This window comes from Hemiscyllium ocellatum, chromosome 8 (genome assembly GCF_020745735.1).
Source record: "Hemiscyllium ocellatum isolate sHemOce1 chromosome 8, sHemOce1.pat.X.cur, whole genome shotgun sequence".
Taxonomy (NCBI): Eukaryota; Metazoa; Chordata; class Chondrichthyes; order Orectolobiformes; family Hemiscylliidae; genus Hemiscyllium; species Hemiscyllium ocellatum.
The window spans coordinates 107528583-107550429 of record NC_083408.1 but is presented as its reverse complement, the minus strand read 5'-3'; the positions used below and the strand labels follow the sequence as shown (position 1 = coordinate 107550429).

Genomic DNA, 21847 nt, shown 5'->3' with positions numbered 1-21847 from the left:
ATAGGTGTTAACGAGCAGAAATGTGGAGGTGGTAAACTGGATTGGGCATTGAGGATGGGGTAATAATGAATGGGGGTAAACTGAAGAGAGTGGGGGGGAGTAAATTGAACAGAATTGGGGAGGGAATAAATTGGATCTAGAACATTCGCCTATTTATTTAATCCAAAGAGTAAATCATCTGCTCAGGCTGTAAGTTTATCATGAGATAGACAGATACTGAGATGGATAGTTACAGCCATCGATAGATAAACAGTGAGGTTGACAGGCAGTGATCTAGTAAGACAGATAAATACTGGAGGAAACAGACAGATAGACGCTATGACGGATCGATAGCAGGACTGATTGATGTTAAGATAGACAGGCTGATACAGTGAGATAGACACATATTGTGGGGTATTTAATGAGAGAGATTATAATGATAGAAATAGATAGAATATGCAAAGATAGAAAGATCTACAGGGAAGATTAAATTATGAGATTGTGAGATAGATTGTGTGTACATTCAGACCAATAGCAATCAGACATGGCGATCTAATAAAGTTCTATGGATTCAATTTTACATTTCCAATTAGCTTCTACTTTCAACTTTGAATGGAATACCCCCTTTAGTTTCTTGCGTTCCATATCAACATCAAGCGGTGCCAGTAAGAGTTAGATATTTGATCAAGCAATCCACTGCACTGTTCAACAATGTGACTTTAAAACAATCTCAGAGACATCTCTCTCTCTCTCTCTCTCTCTCCCTTTCCACTTCAATGAAGCAATGCAAATATTTGTGCATCACCAAAGTCAACCTGCCCTGTGCTCCCTCTGAGTCTGACTGATAATCAGAGGCAATTTAGGAGCTGGGAACGCATGCCCACTGGAACCATTTGCAAAGTAATTCCACGCTCAGTTTAACAAGGCACAGAGACATTTTCTCATGTACGTTTTTGCTTCCTACCAATCCATCCTTCTCTCCTAAATCCTACTCAGGTCATTTGCAAAGTCCTCTGCTGACTAGGGGGCATATTTTAAAAGTGAGGAGAAAGATTTTAAAAAGACATGAGGGGCAACGTTTTTGAACACAGAGAGTGGTTAATGTGTGGAATGAACCTTCAGAGGAAGTGGTGGATGCGGGTAGAGTTACAATGTTTAAGTGGTACAATTACAACATTTAAAAGGATGAGTACATGAATAGGAAGGGTTTAGAGGGATTTGGGCCAATTGCTGGTTGGCATGAATGAGTTGGACAGAAGGGTCTGTTTGTGTATCATACATCTCTGATACTCTCTTTCTATTTTCCATGAGTGAGCCTGCACTGAGAGTGCTGGTTTATTTAATTCACCGATCTGGAAGTGAATCCCAATCTGTTTGGGTACATTCACATAACATTCAACAGGGATTAATGGATAATGATGGAGAAAGCCAATCCTGTTAACTTTTCACGCCATTTTATCCATAGGCCCTCTTGTTAATTAGAGTGACTCCCACACAGCACACCAATGAGTGACAAATAACTTAGAAATTTAATGTTCTATATAGCCCACATTCTGCACTTCCCCTTTAAATTACCAGGAGATCTTGTTTGCTACTGCAGAATAATGTAATATGGACTATTTGGCCCATCAAATCATTCATTCTTTTCTCATTGGTCCAATATAATATTTCACCTAGAATTCTCCAGAAGATAGATGATTGCCTGGGAGATTAATCATCAATTCCTGGAGAGTTGTCAATCTTGCATATGGACACACTGGTTTTGACCATTGTTGGTTCTCTGAAACATTTCTCTGAATCAGTTGGCACTTTCAGGAATTAATCCATTTAGTCCCATCGCCTAGTTGTTCTACATTCCTGTGATTTTTTTTTTAGTTTTTTTTAAAAAAACTCTCTTTCAAATCCTTTGACAGATTTACACGGATGTTACTGAGACAGGAGAGTGAGTTATAAACAGAAGCTGAAAAGGCTGGAACCAAAACAGAAAATGCTGGACAATCTCAGCAGGTCTGACAACATCTGTAAGGAGCGAAAAGAGCTGACGTTTGGAGTCTAACTGACCCTTGGTCAAAGCTGGGGCTGTTTTCCCTCAAACATAACAGGCTGAGGGGTGACCTTACAAAAGTTTATAAAATCATGAAAAGCACAGACAAGGTGAATAGTCAAGGTCTTTTCCACAAGGTAGGGGAGTCCAGAACTAGAGGGCTTAGGTTTTAAGGGGAGAAGGGAAAGATTTCAAAGGGACCCTTACACAGAGGGTGGTGTGTGTATGAAACGAGCTGCCAGAGGAGTTGGTAAAGGCTGGTACAACATTTAAAAGACATTTGGATGGGTATATGAATAGGAAAGGCTTAGGGGGATATGGGCCAAACATAGGCAAATGGGACTAGATCCATTTAGGAAACTTGGTGAGAGACAGAAAAACCCACAGATGCTGGAATCCAAGGTAGACAGGCAGGAGGCTGGAAGAAAACAGCAAGCCAGGTAGCATCAGGAGGTGAACTCAATGTTTTAGGTGTAACCCTTCTTCAGGACTGGGGGTCGATGTAAGGGGAGCTACAGATAAAGGGGTGGTGGGTGGGGGAGGGGCCACACCACTTCCACTCTCACTCCCACTCCCACCCCCTTTAACTGCAGCTCCCCTTAAACCCACCCCCAGTTCTGAAGGAGGGGTCCACCCGAAACGTTGACTTCTCCACCCCCTGATGCTTCCTGGCTTGCTGTGTTCTTCCAGCTTCCTGCTGGGAAATCTGGTTGACATGGACAAGTTGGACCAAAGAGTCTGTTTTCATGTTGTATGACTCTATGACTCTATGATTCTGTCTCTATCAGGCAGCACATTCCAAATCCCAATGACTTCCTGAACAAGAAGTCTGGTGTCTGAGGTTCTTTATCCAATCGCCTTAAATCCATCGCCTCTGATTATCGATTTTCAGCGACTGGAAACAGTTCCTTCATATTTACTCAAACTAAATCCTTTGTGGTTTTGAACAATCAAATCTTTCCCCTGGCCTTCTCTGGTTCAAGAAGACCACCCCATAGTGTCTCCAGTTTTCTCACATGACTGTCATCTCTCATCTGAGATTCAGGGAAAGGTTTCAGAGAACCAACAATGGTCAAAACCATTTGTGAGATTGGCAACTTTCCAGGAATTGACGATTAATCTCCCAGTCAATAATCTATCTTCTGGAGAACTCTGGGTGAAATATCATATTGGAGCACTGACAAAAGAGTGATATTTATCTTTCATTTTCCTCAACATGCTTGTTTATTTGATAATGGCAATATCAGAAACGGAAATAACCAAAGATCCAGCTATAAATAACAATGGCAGCAGATACATGGGAACTCCACACTGTCTGCAAACTCCACTCCAACACTCAACATTCTGACTTGGAAATACATCGTCGCAAATAGAGAAAGAAGGAACACATTTAAAAAATACATTTTTGAAGATCACATGGTGACCCATTTATCAGAAGTCAGTTTGTGTTCCAAATTCTTCACGGGATGAGGTGGCGCTGACTTGGCCTGACATTTATTACCCATCCCTATCAGTTACTAAGAGTCAACGACATTGCTATGGGTCTGGAGTCACAAGTCGGCCAAACCAAAAGTTTTCTTTCCAAACTTATGTCAGTGAGCCAGATAGGCTGTTTCAACAATTGATTCATGATCAGCTGAATGCCAGACTTTTTTAAAAAACTGAATCCAAATTCTATCATTTGCCGTGACAGGATTTGGATCTAGGTCCCCAGAGTCAACAGTCAAGTGATAACACCACTAAGCCATCACCTCCCATGCCAGTAAAATGAGTTGGAACCAAAACAATTTTGGAAAGAAGCTAAATAAAACCTGACAGAACTCTATACACTGTAAATCAGAAATGAAAACAGAAGTTGCTGGAAATACACAGCAGGTCTGGCAGCATCTGTGAAGAGAAATCAGAGTTAATGTTTTGGATCAGGTGACTGGATAGGTGCTGCCAGACCTGCTGAGCTTTTCCAGCAATTTCTATTTTTGTGTTGGACAGAAGCTGTTGTACACAGACTGTCCCTTTTGAGCTACCAAGTTTTAAGATGTGGAACTTGGTAATGACATTTCCGAAGCTGTAGGCGTAAGGTGGGTGTCAACTCTGGTAGGAGGTTCCTCGAGGTTCACATGTGACCTAACTAGCCCATTGGGCAATGTTTAAAATCGTTATTTCAGGGAAGTGGGTGTCACTGGCTGGCTCAGCATTCATCGTCCATCCCTATTTGCCTTGGAAATGGCAGCAATGAGCCAATTTCTTGAACTGCTACAGTCCAAGTGGTGTGGGAGTGCCACAGTACTGCTAGGGAGGGAAATCCAGGATTTCGACCCAGCAACACTAAAGGAACAGTGGTGACCCATCTCCAAATCAGGATGGTGAGTGAGCATTTTCAGATGGTGGATGTCCCATTCTTCTGCTGTCCTTCTGGACTGTAGAGGTTACAGGTTTGGAAGGTCCTGCCTATGGAGCCCGAGTTTATTGCTGCTCTGCATCTTGTAAACCCACTGCTGCTACTGTGCATGGGTGATCCCAGCTTTGTGAAAGAGAAAAGACTTCATATTTTGAAGAAGAAGAAGCTAACTCAGCCAAAGAAGGTTAAAAAAAAGCACTATTATTGATAGCACTGACTGCGTGGCAGGTAAGATGTCAAACCTTCCAACATTGTATGCCTCCCGGGAAGCATATTTATCAGATTTAATGAGCTGTTGGAGATGCCACACTGTAACATTAGCCTCCCCGTAGTGTACTGATTAGAACAAAAAGCTTATTTGACTATTTTGCCTCCACATATGGCAAGCTTTTAGGATCCAGGATGTAGGAGTAGTAACTGAATACATGAAGTTGTGGAACTGGCAGGTATTTTTAGGGTAACATTCAATTTGGTTCTCTATGTTCGAACAGCCAATGAGAAAAATGGTGAGATTCTTGCTGTAACTGGGGAAAACCCATGAAGTCTCCCAGAGAACCTCAGCTTGTACTGCACCATATCCTCTCCCTGAATCATCTCAGCATTGTTCTGTGTTGACTATTACATTTTCAATGAAACACACTGGGAGAGTTGGCCACTCAGCCCCCAGAATTCACCCTGCCATTAAATGAGACAATGGTTGATCAGAGTCATAAATGCTGCAATGGCTCCATAGTCCTTAGCACTGTTAAAAAAAATCATTGCTGTCAGATTTGCAATGATTCACAGAGAGAGAGAGAGAGACAGTGAGAATGAGAAGCAGAGAGATGCACAGAGAGAGAGAGAAGGGCAGAGAGATGTAAAGAGAGAGAGAGAGAAAGGCAGAGAGACAGAGTGAAAGAGAGACAGACAGAGAAATGCAGCAGGAGAGAAGGGCAGCAAGATGCAGAAAGAGAAGCAGAGAGATGCAGACAGAGAGAGAGAGGCAGAAAGAGAGAGAGAGAGTGAGAAAGAGGCAGAGAAATGCTGAGAGATGCGGAGAGAGAGAAAGGCAGAGAAAGAAAAGCAGAGAGAGACACGGAGACAGTGAGAGAAGAGAGAGAGGCAGAGAGAGAGGGGCAGGGAGAAAGAGAGAGGCAGAGAGAGAGAGACGAAGTACAATTGTCCTACCACAGATTGTTGAAGAGATGTTTCCTAAATGACCTGATTTTAAGATTGGGTTCTCTTGTATTACATGTCTCAGCTTTGCAGTAGAAGTTTATGTCTCTCTTCAAAATCCTAAAATTTCACAGACATGTCACACTAGAATCAGAGGATGAGATCTCAAGCTGAGGCCCCATCGGTCTGGTCAGTTTGAATGTGAACAATCCCAAAGGAACTCTTTCAAATAAGAGCAAAGAAGGTCTCCAACATTCCAGCCAAAAGATCTCTCTCAATCAGCAGCACAATAAAACTGATGACCCACTCATGATGGGACTGCTGTTGCTTGCTGCGTGTAAACTAACCGCCACCTTTTCTACATTACAACAGTGGCTACACTGGTGTAGGGGTTGGTGGAGAAGTTCTTAATTAGGAATAAAATGCTTTGAGACTTCCGTTGATTGTGAAAAGCATAAAAGCAAGAGCTTCATCGTCCCCTATAATAAAAACAAAGAATTGCAGACCCTGGAGATCAGAAACAAACAAACTTAGAAATTGCTGGAGAAACTCTGAGAGCATCTCTGGACAGAGAAACAAAGTTAAAATGTTAGCTACAGTGACCCTCCTTCTGGTCTGAACAAGGGGGTCACTGGACTCAAACTGCACTGTTGGAGTTTTTCCAGAAATTTCTGTTTCTATTTCTTGCGTTTTCCCATTCGATCACAGAGCCAGCCCAGTGCGCTGCTTCAGATCATGTTCTCAATAACACAGCTCAAGACTAGCCAGCTCCCACTCTCCAAATTCATGCTATCATTTATCTCATGGTTCAGAATCAATTCACTGCTGTATTGATTTAAATTAAAATTGTGCCAATCTCTTTCCTCCTAGATACACACACGCATATACATATTTACATACACAGACGCACACATAGATGCATACAGATACAAATACACACACACAGATGCACACACCGACACACACAGACAGAAACAGATAAAAGCACACACAGACGCACATGCTGACACACACACAGACACAAATGTACACACACAGATCCACACAGATAGAAATAGACAGAAGTAAACACATACACAGATGCACACACTAACACACACACAGACAAATACACAGGCATGCACACATACACATATACACACACACAAGCAAACACGTACAAGTGATGGAAATTGTTCGAACTTATTCTCCAAGTTGGGGAGAGAGACTAAATGATTCGGTGCAGTGATGGCATTCCCTCTCTCACTCACTGTTCTCTGACAGACAATGTTCAGTTTATAGATAAGAACAGGATTAAGCTATGTTATCACCAAGAACAGACTCAGCAACCTGCCCTGCTGAGTTGTGGTTTGCAAGAGAAGATATGCAACGTGGTTTGGGCTGAGGCACAGTTCTCTTCACAAAAACAAACACAGAAACTATGGAGCAGGAGCAGAGGCCATTTGGCCTCTTTGTTCTTTGATTTTCAATCTTTAGTTTTTCTGTCAGTAGCATGTAGCTCCTCTTTCCCAGGAAATCCGTCCTACCACCAGGTTTTTTCCTCATTTCAAAGCCTGCCTTGAATACATTCCTGAACATTGAAAGCCCATCTCTCTCACAGCCTCAGAGAACTGTTACCATATCAACAAGATTACCCCAGCAAATCCAGAAATCACAGGGTACCACTATCAGCAAAGCCAGGACAAACACAAATAAAAATGGTGTGGGGAGGAGAAAGAAAATACTTGTTTTCTTCAGTTTCAGCAGAAGGTCACACTGATTGGCACTCCAGAGAACTCTTCGGTTTCTGCCAGTCAGCCAATCCTTTATCCATACAGGTAGCTTGCCCCTGACACCATGGGCTCTTATCTTCTATGGTAGCCTCCTGCGTGGCACTTTGTCAAAGGCCTTCTGGAAATACACGTGACTCCAGACCCACAGCAACTTGACCTTTGCAGAAATGGCTCAAGGGTACAACTAGGGATTGGACAACAAATTCGGGCCTTGCCAGCAACACCCAGAACCCATGAAAGAATCAATAAAAATCACCTCAGGATGATGCAAAGCCAACTTTACTACTCGCACAGAACTGTCACTGCCGATCTGCAACAGCCAATTTCCACAAATCTCAGAAACAGCAATTGGATCATGGCCAGAACACCACCTTAGGTGCTGATTGATGGATCTGAAATCTTTTGCTGCCATCCCGGCATCCAGGAAGGTCTAATGTCCACCTTTAAGACAGCACCTTTGACTGAATGTGGGGTTTAAATCCATAAGCTCTGACTCAGAGGTAGGAGAGCTGCCAACCCAAACAATGCCAACTCGAGGATGACGGTCTTTGGCACTGGAGCAGAAGACCGGGCAAGGGATCCAAAGCCTAAAGTGGTTTGGTGACTTCGGGAGATCATGAGGTAAAAAAGGAGTGAAAAATATGCATCTCTACACCATGTGATATTTTCAGACAGGATGCTTGTACGCTTTCAACAAGTGAAATGCTTTATAGGCAGCATCACGCCGTGAGATTTTACATTCTACAAATGTCAACAATCCTAAAGCTGCAGGGATCCCTGTATCTTAAAAGAGGGAAATATAACTTATTCGGATGCAAGGAAAATGAAATGGCAAAGCTGATAAGGCAACAGGTCACTGGTATCCTGTGGCTTACTGTCTGAATCCATAATGCCATCCTCATGTTTCCATCATCCACTGTGGTGTTGTGAGCTGTGATAACATCACATTCAATAATGTAACATAAAATCTGGTACAAACAGGAGAGAAAAAAAAAACAAGTGAAAAAAACTTGAAGAATGAAAAGTAAAACCACACAGACTGCTGGAACAAGAAGATCAGTGAACTTCGAGTGCAACTGAATAAATACTGCAGTTCAATCCTCTTTTCAAGATCGATCTCTAGTTATTTCTTTTCATGCTGCTCCACCTTCTACTGAGATTCAGGCCAAATTTGCTGCAATTTTGACAGAAAATACTAAGCAGCCACTCTCCAAACCAGAGATCGCTTTTGTCATGAACAATATATCCCCATTCAACCTCTCTAACATCATGAAACATCGTGAAGTGCTTTTTTAAAAAAACGTTTTTCTCAGAAAGATTTTTTAAAAGAAACTCGTTCATTGAGATGTGACTGGCTCAGCCCATTTATTGTCCATCGCTAATTGCTCAATTTAGCATCAATCCCACTCCTGTCAGACTGGAGTCACATGTAGGCCAAGACTAATTAAAGGGAGCAGACTTCCTTCCCTCAAGGACATTAGTGAATCAATGTGCCTCTATGACAATCGAGTGGTTACATGTCCATAGTGAAGCTCATATTTTTAATGTCTATTCATTTTTTAAAAATGGAATTCAGCTTTCGCCAGCTGTTGTGATGGGATTTGAAACTATGTCCCCCAAACATTAGCCTGAGACCCTAAAGTACTCATCCAGTAACATGGACACATCACCACCCTTCCTCCACAGGGACTTTGTCATAGAACATTTGGCACCAAGACACACAGGACGCATTAACTATTCTCACTACAAAGGGGAGCCATAGCAGATTCGAAACATTGACTACTGTTTCTCTCTCCACAGATGTCATCAGATTTGTCACGTTACTCCAGTTTTTATGGCATGTAACCAGACACATGACTAAAGGGTTAGATTATAAGCAGGGGACTTGGGGGCACCTGTGGTGCAGTGGTAGTGTCCCTCCAGTGGTGTGCCATAACACCCCAGAACTGGTTGCATATAAAGCAGTGTGTGAAATTGGGAGGGGCAGAGAGAGAGAGAGAGAGAGAGAGAGAGAGAGAGAGAGAGAGAGAGAGAGAGAGAGAGAGAGAGAGAGAGAGAGAGAGAAAGAGAGAGAGAGAAAGAGAGAGAGAGAGAGAGAGAGAAAGAGAGAGAGAGAGAAAGAGAGAGAGAAAGAGAGAGAGAGAGAGAGAGAAAGAGAGAGAGAGAAGTAATTTCAGGTTTTAGAGCCTGAACAGCTGAAGGAGCAGCCATCAATGGTGTGACTGAGGAATGCTCAAGTGGCCAGGCTTGGAGGAGGCAGAAATCTCAGAGCAATGTAAGGCCAGAGCAGTTTATATAGCAATGAAGGACCAAGGGTATAGATAGATTCAAATAGGTGGTTCAGATTTTACTACGGCAGGTGCGGATTGACCAGGAGTTTAAATTAGAGCGGTGCTGGGAAAGCACAGCAGGTCAGGCAGCATCTGAGGAGCAGGAAAATCGATGTTTCAGGCAAAAGCCCTTCATCAGGAATAGAGCTTTTATTTTTGAAGGAGGTAGAATCAGGCGATGTGGGGTTCCCAGATTACGAGGTTGGAAGCTGTGGGTGGGAGATCTCCTGAGGTGATGAGGTTCTGTATGGTCTGGGAGATGATGGTTTGGTGATAGGGAGTGGGGTCATGGTCGAGGGGGCGATAGGAGGGGGTGTCTTCAAGTTGGCACCTGGCTTCTGTGGTGTAGAGGTCAGTGCGCCAAACCACCACTGCACCCCCTTTATCTGCTGGTTTGATGGTGATTGACCAGGAGCCCAGATGTGTCAGTTAGTAGATGGGGTGATGGATGAACTAGACTTGGAGCGAGTTATTTTACTGGTAACTGAATTTTTAACGAGGACCAGTTTACGGAGGTTATGAAGTGGGACATCGGACTGGAGAGGTCAATCCCTCGTATCAAATCAGCGGATAGATTGTGATGGCCCAGGCTGCAACACAATCCTGAGAGAATTCCCAACCAACAGGCTGGATCTAACTTAAAGCCCGAAAGAAATGCATCAACAGATGGGAGAAGTCGATCACAGAATGGTGGCCCATCCAGACTCTGCTGGTGATTTTTTTTCTCCACCAGTCCGATACCCAGCAACTGGGTGTTTCTCTCTGAAAATGACAATTTAAATGATTCACTTCACCGATGATTAGTGGTGTAATTTGCCACTTTATGACTATCCTCAATAAGGACACAGTAATTGACTTTATCCCTGTCAGGTTGAACAATGTTCGTCACCTTCAAACAACCTCATAGTCACATTTGCAAAAATTCTTTGCTGGGCGTCTCTGGCCGGGGTTCCTTGACCATTGCTAATTGGCCGTGAGCAGGTGGTGGCAATGATTGAAACTTTGTGCACCCACAGCAGTCTGCCTGGTGGAGGGAGAGCCAGTGTGTTAATTAGGAAGGAAATGGTTGCATGGAGGCTCAAAATCTTATTACGTTTCATTTGCACAAGGTAGAATAATGGGAGAAAATACCATCCTCAGGATGCCAATTTTTAAATTTTGGTTTAAGGATCCACAAACTAAATTGAAAAATTGTGTCAAGTCCTGATGTTTGTGTGCAAGCATCTGATATGAAAACATTCTCGCTGTTTTATTTTCCTTCAATCAAATAGTGTACTATCTCCCTGGGAGAGGAATGTCAGAAATACCAGCAATAGTTTGATTCCAGCAAACTCATGAATATTGCAACTGTACCAATCTCTTCCTGATATCACACCATCACTCACAGACACACACACACACATACACACACTCACAGATACAAACACTCACAATCACAGACACACACACATACACACACTCACAGACACACACACACACAGACACACACACAGACACACACTCACAGACACACACACACATACACACACTCACAGACACAAACACAGACACACTCACAGACACACACATAGACATACACACAGACACACACTCAGACACATACACAGACACACACACAGACACAAACGCTTGCAGGCACACTCACAGACACACACAGACACACACAGACACACTCACACAGACACACACAGAGACACACACACAGACGGATACACAGGCACACACAGACGGATACACACACACACACAGACACACATACACAGACACACACAGGCAGACATACAGACACACAGACATACATAGACACACACTTATGCTGGCAGAGATTACTATCTGCATAGAACCACAAGTAGAAACAGAATCCCAGGAAGTGTAGCGCAGTGAGCTAATGACAGACAACAGAAGGAGGCCTGATACTTAGTAAATTATAGCCTGTAGAATGGTAATTGAGAGCAAAGGCAAGAGCAAGGTTGCTCGTAGATTGTTTGGGTCAGTGGTGGCCTGGCAATCAACAGTGCGCTTAATAGCTTTGTACCTTGTCATTTTCATTGTCAACCATCACCCACAGAAAGGAAAAGAACCTTTTCTCCCCTGCTGTGCTTTTCTCTCCCTTGTGCTGTACTGGACTGTCAAAACCGGGGACATTGGTGGCTTGAGGTCTTCAGTCGCTGAAGTAGGATATGTGTAGGATGAACTAAACAACAAATTTTAAACTTCTTTTAGCAGAGACAGGTCAACCAGGTCTTGTTCCCAGTTGGGAAGCTGATGGGATTGGGTGCATCGTTGCTTTTACACATCAACCCATTTTACTCTCAGTTAAAGGCCACAGTTAACCGTGGATGTTTATTCCATACTTGACCCTCAATCAGGTTACTATACATAAAGCTTAAATCAAACCATTTTTAAAGGAATAATGCCTTTGGGGTTTATGCCTGTGTTAGTTGGAGTTGCTTTTCAATATTTTGACATGATTAGTTCTCTTTGCTAATGGCTAGTTGTAGAATACTTTCTGTAAGGAAGAATAACTATATAGGCCAGTTCAAAGCTAAGGTTATGGACTGAAAGGTTATAGAGAATGGAAACAGACCATTCAGTCCAACTTGTCCATGCTGACCAAACATCCCTATCTGATCTAGTCCCATTTACCAGCACTTGGCCCATATCCCTCTTAACCCTTCCTATTCATATACTCATCCTTTTAAATGTTGTAATTGTACCAGCCTCCACCACTTCTTCTGGCAGCTCATTCCATGCACACACCACCCTCAAGTGCCTTTTAAATCTTTCCCTTCTCACCTGAAACCTATGCCTTCTAGTTTTGGACTCCCCCACTCCAGGGAAAAGCCCTTGGCTATTTACCCAATCCATACCCCTCATAATTTTATCAACCTCTATTAAGTCACCCCTCAGCCTCCAATGCTCCAGGGAAAAAAAAACCAGTATATTCAGCCTAACCCTATTCCTCAAACCCTCCAGACCCGGTGACATCCTTGCAATGGTTTTATGACTGTGTTTCTGGCTCAGGCTAATATAAACTTAGGCTGACAAATGTGAAAATACTTCAAATAAAAAGCCACGAGGAGACAACTATTTTTAAAAATGATTTAGTTTTGCATGTAACTAGGTTGTGTATATTTGTTCTTTGTTAATTCATGGGATGTGGGGGCTACTGACAAGGTCACATTTATTGGTAATCCCTAATTGACCAGCAAGCATTTATTGGTCAACCACATTACTGTGGGCCTGAGGTCACATGGAGGTCAGACCAGGTAAGGATGGCAATTTCCTTCACATGAGTGAACCAGGTGGGCTCTGACAGCAAACATTTCATGGTCATCATTCAACTCAGTTCAAGAATTTTATTGAATTCAAATTCCATCATCTGGCAAGATGGGACTTGAACCCATGATTCCAGAACATTTCCTGGAATAGAGAACTTCAAAGAAGATGAGAGTAGGTGAAGGTAAAGTGTGAGCAGGGGTTGAACAGGAGCAAGTCAAGCGAGATCTTTTTTTGGACACTAATTCGTTCTTACAGCAACTCAATGCACAAAGAAGAGGAGCTCTCACATCTCCTTTAAACTCACTCCCTTTAACCTTAAACCTATATCCCTTGACGTTTCTATCCTGGGGAAAGGTCTCTGCCTATCCATTCTATCTGTGCCTCTCAGAATTGTTGTAAACGTCTATCAGGGTGCCCTGACTCTTTCAAGTGAAAACAAGCCACAATCTTGCTTCATAGCTAAAACCCTCCAAACCAGGCAACATCCTGTAAAATCAATTCTATATTCTCTTCAAAGCCTCCACATTCCTTTGTTCACGCGATGACCAGAACTGTGCACAATATTCCAAATGTGGCCAAACCCAAGTTCTGCACAGCTGCACCATCATTTGCCAATGTTTATACTCTATGCCCCAGCCGATGAAGGCAAGCATACCATATGTCTTCTTCACCATCTTATCCACTTGTGGTGCTGTTTTCAGGGAACTGTGGACTTGTACACTCAGATTCCTCCATATGTTGATGCCACTAAGGGTTCTACCATTTGCTGTCCACTTCTCTACTGCATTAGATCTTCCCAAAATGGATCACCTCGTACTTGTCCAGTTTAAATTCCATCTGCCATTTCTCTGTCCAACTCTCCTACCTATTTTTCGAATCAACCTGTTCAGAGCTGTTAATACACACCTCTGGAGCGGGTGGCTCTTGAACCTGGGCCTCCTGACCCAGGGGAGAAAGTGAGGACTGCAGATGCTGGAGATTAGAGCTGAAAATGTGTTGCTGGAAAAGCGCAGCAGATCAGGCAGCATCCAAGGAGCAGGAGAATCAATGTTTCAGGGATTTCTGAAGAAGGGCTCATGCCCAAAACGTCGATTCTACTGCTCCTTGGATGCTGCCTGACCTGCTGTGCTTTTCCAGCAATACATTTTCAGCTCCTGACCCAGGGGTAGGGACACTACCAGTGCAACACAAGACACATAGCTCCAATGACCTGCTGTATCCTCTGGCAATCCTCCTCACTATTTGCAACTCCCCCAATTTTAATGTTGTCCGCAAACTTACTAATCAGACCACCTACATTCTCCTTCAGATCCTTTATATATTCTATAAAGAATGGGGTCCCAGCACTGTTCCCTGTGGCATAGGAAATTCGACGTTTCGGGCATAAGCCCTTCATCAGGCTTATGCCCGAAATGTCGAATTTCCTGTTCCTTGGATGCTGCTTGACCTGCTGCGCTTTTCCAGCAACACATTTTCAGCTCTGATCTCCAGCATCTGCAGACCTCACTTTCTCCTCCCTGTGGGATACCACTGGTCACAAATCTCCAGTCAGAAAAGTAATTTCACTGCTACTCTCTGTCTTCTATGACCAAGTCAGTTCTGTATCCATCTTACCAGCTCACCACAGACCCATTACAGTTCTGAGCTGAAAATTTGTTGCTGGTTAAAGCACAGCAGGTCCAGCAACATCCAAGGAACAGGACATTCGACGTTTCGGGCCAGAGCCCTTCATCAGGAATGAGGAGAGGGTGCCAGGCAGGCTCAGATAAAAGGTAGGGGGGAGGGACTTGGGGGAGGGGCGATGGAGATGAACGAGTCTGTTTGAGAACGTGGCTGAAGAGCTTCTGTGCAGAGGAGATGACCTGGGGGGTGCAGTGAGAGAGGGACTCACTGAAATCCTTGTAGAGGGAGGAAGAGAGCTTCTTCAAGGAAGGCATCCTTGCAAGAGGATTCGCAGTAGGTTAAAATCTTCGAGTAAAAAGTGAGGTCTGCAGAGCTCTGATCTCCAGCATCTGCAGACCTCACTTTTTACTCGTACATTACAGTTCTGAGGAAGGGTCACTCGACCCACAACGTTAACTCTGATTTCTCTCCACAGATGCTGCCAGATCTGCTGAGCTTTCCCAGTGATTTTTGCTCCCATGTGACTTCACCATTTCTACCAGCCTACCATGAGGGTTCTTGTCAAAGCCCTTGCTAAAGTCCATGTAGACAACATCCACCACCCTGCCCTTAATCATCTTTGTCACTTCCTCAAAAAACTCAATCAAGTTTGTGACACACAGTCTCCCCCACACAATGCCATGCTGCCCACTAATCCATACTTTTCCAAGTGTGACTAAATCTTGCCCCTGAGAATTTTCTCCAATAATTTTCCTGATGTAAGGCTCACTGGCCTGCAATTGCCTAGCTTATCCTTGCTGCTCTTCTTAAACGAAGAAGCAACATTGGCAAATCTCCAATCCCCTAGGGCCTCTCCTGTGGCTAAAGAGGATACAAAGATTTCGCACAACGTCCCACCAATTTCCTGACCCACCTCCCTCAGCATTCTGGGATAGATTCCATCAGGTCCTGGGGACTTGTTTACCTTCATGCTTTTCGGAACACCCAATACTTCCTCCTTTTCTTCAGTGACATGTTCCAACTTATCAGCATACCCTTCCTACGACTCACCATCCATTATGCCATTCTCCAAAACAAGGAATTTGTTAAGGACCTCACCCACTTCCTCTGGGTCCCTGTAAAAATCCCCTCTTTGCCTCTGACTGGATCGACCCTTTCCCTAGCTACCCTCTTACTCCTTAAGCATGTTTAAAAAAAACACCTTGGGATTTTCCTTAATGCTATACACCAAAGACATTTCATGGCTCCATTTCGCTCCCCCAATTCCTTGTTTGAGTTATTTCCTACCATTTTCCTACCTTCGAGGGCTCTGTCTGTCTTCAGCTTCCTGTCTATGTCTCCTCTTTCTTCTTGACGAAGCTCATAGTTTCTCTTGTCTTCCAAGGTTCCTGAATCTCGCCATCTTTATCCTTCATTTTCACAGGAAGGTCCTGGCCCTGAACTCTAATGAATTGGCCTTTTAAAGATTCCTATTTGCCAGATGTGGATTTACCCGAAACAACCAATCCCGAATCTACATTCCCTAGTTCCTGCCAAATATTGTCACAGTTAGCCTCTCCTCAGTTTAGTACATTCACCCGACTTATCCACTCTTATCTATAAGTGACCTAAAACTTATGAAATTATGGTCACTGTTCCTGAAATGTTTCCCTATTGAAATTTCAATCTCCTGGACAGGATCATTTCCCAATTTCAATTTAGTGTGATTCTTTTTTTTTGTGAGACACAGTGAAAGACAACAGGTGTGCAAATCTTTATTCAATTTCCACCACCAGGAAGAAAGGAAACACCCGAGTGTCCAGCGACAAGCAGTGCCCTTCACATCAAAGGGCAATGTTGCGTGATCAAACAGTGAAGGGGAGGGCAGGGATTAAATCAAAATAGAGTTGGAGGGGGAAATAAAACACTCCACTCCCTACGGCACCCACCTCTCCCTGAACAGCTCGAGGGAGTTGGTGGACACCGCGTGCTCCTTCTCCAGGGACACCCAGGCTTGGACGTAACCGCAGAACAGGGGCAGGCAATCGGCCCTAATGACCCCATCCACAGCCCGCTGCCCTGTTTATGGCCAGTTTGGCCAGGCCCAGGAGCAGACCCACGAGGAAATCCTCGCGCCTACCCTCCCCCCTCCGAACCGGGAGCCCAAAGATCATGAGCGTGAGACTGGAGTGCAGCCAAAGTCAGAGGAGAAGGTTCTCTAGAAAGCTAAAAAGGGTGTGCAAACGCTCACACCCCACATACATATGGTCCATGGACTCCACAGCATCACAAAACAAGCAGCTAGTGTGACTCCTTACCTAGTTGGACTACATGGAATTGGATGCAATAAAAATTCCATCAACAAGCTGTTAGGTTCTTTACTCAGAGAATAGTAAGGGTGTGAAATACCCTTCTTGCAACAGTAGTGGTCTCGCCAACATTAAGGGCATATAAATGGTAATTGGATAAACTTATGGATGAAATTGGAAGAGTGTAGGTTAGATGGGCTTCAGATCAGGTCAGTGCAACATCGAGGGCTGAAGGGCCTGTGCGTGCTGTACTGTTCTAACTATTGTAGAACAAATTTCCCGAGACTGCCTTTCCCATCCTCTCTCCATGCAAACTCCCATTTTGCAGCGAGAACAACCATTGGAATATGGTGAGGGCACAAGATCACACCAGTTACTGTCATTCACTGCAATTCCACACTGTAATCCGACAAGCCAAGTCCACTGGGGCTGGTCCATCCCTCGTTGAAAAGACATCCACTAGTGGTGGGGTTATTAGAATTGGCGGATGCTCAAGCAACCAGGCCTAGGGGAGTGTAGAAACCACAAGAGCTGGAAGACCCAAGGGCAGAGAAAGGCAGAGAAAGACTCAAAGACTTTGAGTCTTTACAAGAGGATGTGTTGATTGACCAGGACCCCATATACGTCAATGCGTGAATGGGGCAATGGATGAACTTGACTTGGTGTGAGTTCCTTTACAGGTAACAGGATTTTCAATGAGCTCAAGCTTACGGAGGTGATAAAATGGGACACAGCCTGGACAGTCCAGTCTCTCATTAGAATCATTTGGTGTTGGCAATACAATACCATCTTCAAAACAAAACTTCCAACTCACAGTCTCTTCGAAGAGACCATTCATTTTTGGCATGTCAATTTTCAACATGGCACAAGGGCATAGGACCGTCACCGCAGATTGCACACGCATCAGACAAGTGCCAGCTGTGACCTCTGACCCATGCCCCCACCACCCACAATTCCCATTACCACTGGTTTCAATTCTACTTTGGTGGCAGTGAGTAAATCTTCTCCCTGTCCCATGTCAGCGCAGACTGTACACTGAGACAATAATCCTCCACCCCTTCCTCACTGCAACACAAGCTTCAGCATCTATCTTCTTAAAGTCATCCTTGTAAAACAACAGCAATGTTTCTTCTGCAGACAATCTCCAATGAAAATCAACAAACTGAACCTGATTGAGGCTAGGAGCTAGGAGTGGGGTGGGAAGGGATTGCAGCCCAAGGAAATCCCAATTTTTATTTAAGCCAGTCTGGTTTGCTGACCCGATCTTTGAAGCACTTTGACGCACAAGTCCTGAAGGTAAGAAAACTGCCAAATTCCGAGCATTTCTGGGACTGCTAGGTGAAAACACCGAGCTCGCTACAGACAGGACTTGGGGTGTTGTAGGGGCAATTTCCTGCAGATGCTGGAATCTGTACTGAAAACAGAAAATGCTGGAGATCACAGCGGGTCAGGCAGCATCTGTGGAGAGTGAGAAAGCTAATGTTTCAAGTCTAAGCTTATGCTTCAAGTCAGCCCTGATGAAGAGTCATCGAGACTCAAAACGTTAGCTTGCTCTCTCTTTCCATGGATACTGCCCCACCTCCTTGGGGAATTTTACTTCTCTTTGGCAAGGTGTGGGGAGGTGAAAAAGAATCTGGATTTTATTTCACTGAACAACTCAGAAAAGACAATGTTTTGTTCATTTTTAATTTAACACCAAGTTGCTCCACTTCTACTATATTATTAACATCAATAGTGACTGAACGAATTGAATTGGCTTGATCACAAGGGACTGGAGATATTTTTTTCTTTAACTGGTGTTCAGGGATCACAATACAATATTTCTCACCCATTCTCCCCAGCAGAATCCAGACCCACAGAATCACTCGAGACAATCAATCACTTGAGCTGACGAGGAGAGGCTTTGAGATCTTATATCTCCTAACACTAGTGGTCCAGCACTGATGATGAAACCAGAGCAATTAGATTGGGCTGTTGCTAAATAAGATTTGTTCCATTCATCACCAAGTCTTGTCAGTAGCGAGCGAGGGACATGAAAGTTAATTTCTGTGCAACTTCCAAATTGGAGCAGGCCGACCCACGACCGTTCTGTCAGGTCGGAAACGAGTTGGCCTGCACTCATTTTTTTTGGGGAATGGATTGAAAAGACCATGAAAGAGGTGGTGACAACATGTTACTGATTGCCATCAGGGTTACTCACTATGTGAAGCTGAAGGAAGTCTCCCAGACCAGGAGCGCTATCCACTCGCACCAGGATTGCATCTTTCACTGATGTGCTGAATCCAACAGCTAGGCGGTCGGTCCTTGTGCTGGGTCTGTCGTTGGCCGGCCATGTGTAGGTAATGACCCCGCCTCCTCGGCCAAAAATGTATGTAGTACCAGCTGGAAGACAATAGGATATTCTATCAGCACTGTGCTTGGCACAGGTATCACAGATCACAGTATCCCAATTCACATGTATCCCAATTCACAGGTTCCCAGTTCACAGTTATCTTAGTTCACAGGTTCACAGGTATCACAGGTTACAGGTTTCCCAGTTCACAGTTACCATAGATCAGTTACCAGAGTCGTATTGTAATCTCACCACCAAAGCTCAATGCCTTCACCTCAAAATTAAAAGGGAAACAATTTGCTCGTGATTTCCTCAAGATTGGCCATTGTACCCATTTCTGCTGATACAGCCATTGGTTGGGGGGGGTGGGGTGGGAAATCCCAAATTTTTAACAAAAATACACCAAACAATCAGGAGGACAGCCTGAGGAAATTCCCAGACATTGCTCAGGAATGGACAACACAGCCCGCAGAAACCTGGAACAAGGGTTGGCTATTCAGCCCATCAGGTCTGCTGTACTATTCAACATGATGGAGGCTGACCCTCTGTCTCAGTGACACACGCCCATTTTCTCTCCCTATAACCCTTGACAATAAATGTTCAAATTTGAGACTTCAGACCCCCACGGGCCTATGCTGATGTTCAAGTTTCATATGAATCACCTCCTTTCCAACCTGAGTATCCATCAAATGTCTCCATTTGAAGATAAAGTCGCCATTTTAAAAGAAGTGCTGAATATTTTTACTGCCTGGATCGCACATATTAACTTTGATTGTACCTTTGTAGGTTTATGGCATGACCTCTAACTTCCAGTTCCATCTTTCCCCTGACCTCTCACCTCCAACTGCAACCTTTCTTGACGTCTAACCTTCCATCCCATCCTTTCCCTGGTCACCTGATTCGTCTGTCCTCACAGCACACTCTGTCTCTCTCTTCCCTGTCCAGCTGGGTATGAAGCCTGGTGATTTCTTACCACAGTGAAAGACCCAAGACTTGCCCAAAAAAAAGGAAAGAAATTCAGAAAACAATAACACACGCCTTTCATGAAACAAATTACCGCAAGTTGCAGCAGTGGTATAGAATCAGAGAATCCCTACAGGGCAGCAAGAGGCCATTCAGCCCATCGATTCTACACTGACTCTCTGAAGAGCATCCCACCCAGACCCCCCCCTCCCTAACTTATCCCAGTAACCCTGCATTTCCCATGGATAACCCACCTTGCCTGCCCATCCCTGGAATCTATGGGCAATTTAGCATGGCCAATCCAGCTAACCTGCACATCTTTGGGAGGAAAATGGAGCACATGGAGGAAATCCAAACAGACACAGGGAGAACGTGCAAACTTCACACCGACAGTCACCTGAGGGTGGAATTGAATCCCGGTTCCTGGCACCATTTCCTTTTTAAAGGCTTTAATCGATTGCATATTGACCTCCAAAAACTCAAATTTTTACTTCAGAATGCAGTCGAGATACTTGATATGAATCCCAGCTCTTATGTTAAAGACATTCCAATAAATAAAATTAAATCTTTACTGCTCTTCAAGATCATTTCCTTTGTGTGTGTTATGCTCTCAGTTATTAACGGCTCCATTGAAAACAAAACAAAACAGGGGAGACCATCTCCGACTTCAGTGAATAGCTGCAGTGAAATGTGGAACACCAGCAACAGAGAGTATGGACAATGAGAAAGTTCAAGACAACAATTAAAAAAGTCAAGATTAGAGCGGTGCTGGAAAAGCACAGCAGGTCAGGCAGCATCCGAGGAGCAGGAAAATCGACGTTTCAGGCAAAAGCCCTTATTCAGGACTCTGATCTTCAGCAGTCCTCACTTTCACCTCGCAATAAAAAAAGCCTGACTGTCTTGGTACAGCTGGGTATTGAAGTCTCAGTTGAGGAGTTTAGCAAAGCTGTTCACTCACCTGTCGTGGTCAAACATCCAGGTATTGGTGCTTTACTGTCTGAACTCATCAAGTATGAAAACTAGCTCTCTGGTTGGTCAGACTGTAAACCTAAATCCACATTCCCATTTACCCCAGATTACCTTGCACCCCTCTGCTTACCAAGAATCTAAATACCCTCACCATAAAAGTATACCAGGGCCATGTTTTCAAATCCTTTCACAAACAGAGAAAAAATAATCACCTTGTCTCTCAGGTGGCATGGTAGGTCTAGATTAGATTACTTACAGTGTGGAAACAGGCCCTTCGGCCCAACAAGTCCACACCGACGCGCCGAAGCACAACCCACCCATTCCCCTACATTTACCCTACACTACGGGCAATTTTAGCGAGGCCAATTCGCCTAACCAGCACATCTTTGGACTGTGGGAGGAAACAGGGAGAATGTGCAAATTCCACACAGTCAGTCGCCTGAGTCAGGAATTGAACCCGGGTCTCTGGTGCTGTGAGGCAGCAGTGCTAACCACTGTGCTACTGTGCCGTCGATGGTTATTGCTGCTGCCTCACAGCACCGGGGACCCAGGTTTGATTCCAGCCTCAGGCGACGGTCTATGTGGGATGTTGCTGCCAAGTCTCAGTGAGGAAAGACCTCTGTCTGAGATCTTCCTGCTGAAGTTAAATTGGGGGTCTGTTCAGTTATTGGACCCTCCTAATGCCTTAAATGTATTTAAACGTTGTATGTGT

The 21847-nt window shown here is 44.2% G+C and overlaps 1 protein-coding gene across 1 annotated transcript in view; it reads right to left on the bottom strand.

Annotated features, from left to right (window-relative positions):
• The window catches only part of LOC132818221 (neurexin-3-beta-like), a 596149-nt gene that overhangs the window by 397613 nt on the left and 176689 nt on the right, over positions 1–21847 (bottom strand). Inside the window, exon 2 of the mRNA XM_060829003.1 lies at positions 19072–19253. Coding sequence (XP_060684986.1) covers positions 19072–19253 — 182 coding nt within the window. The remainder of the gene's footprint in view (positions 1–19071; positions 19254–21847) is intronic.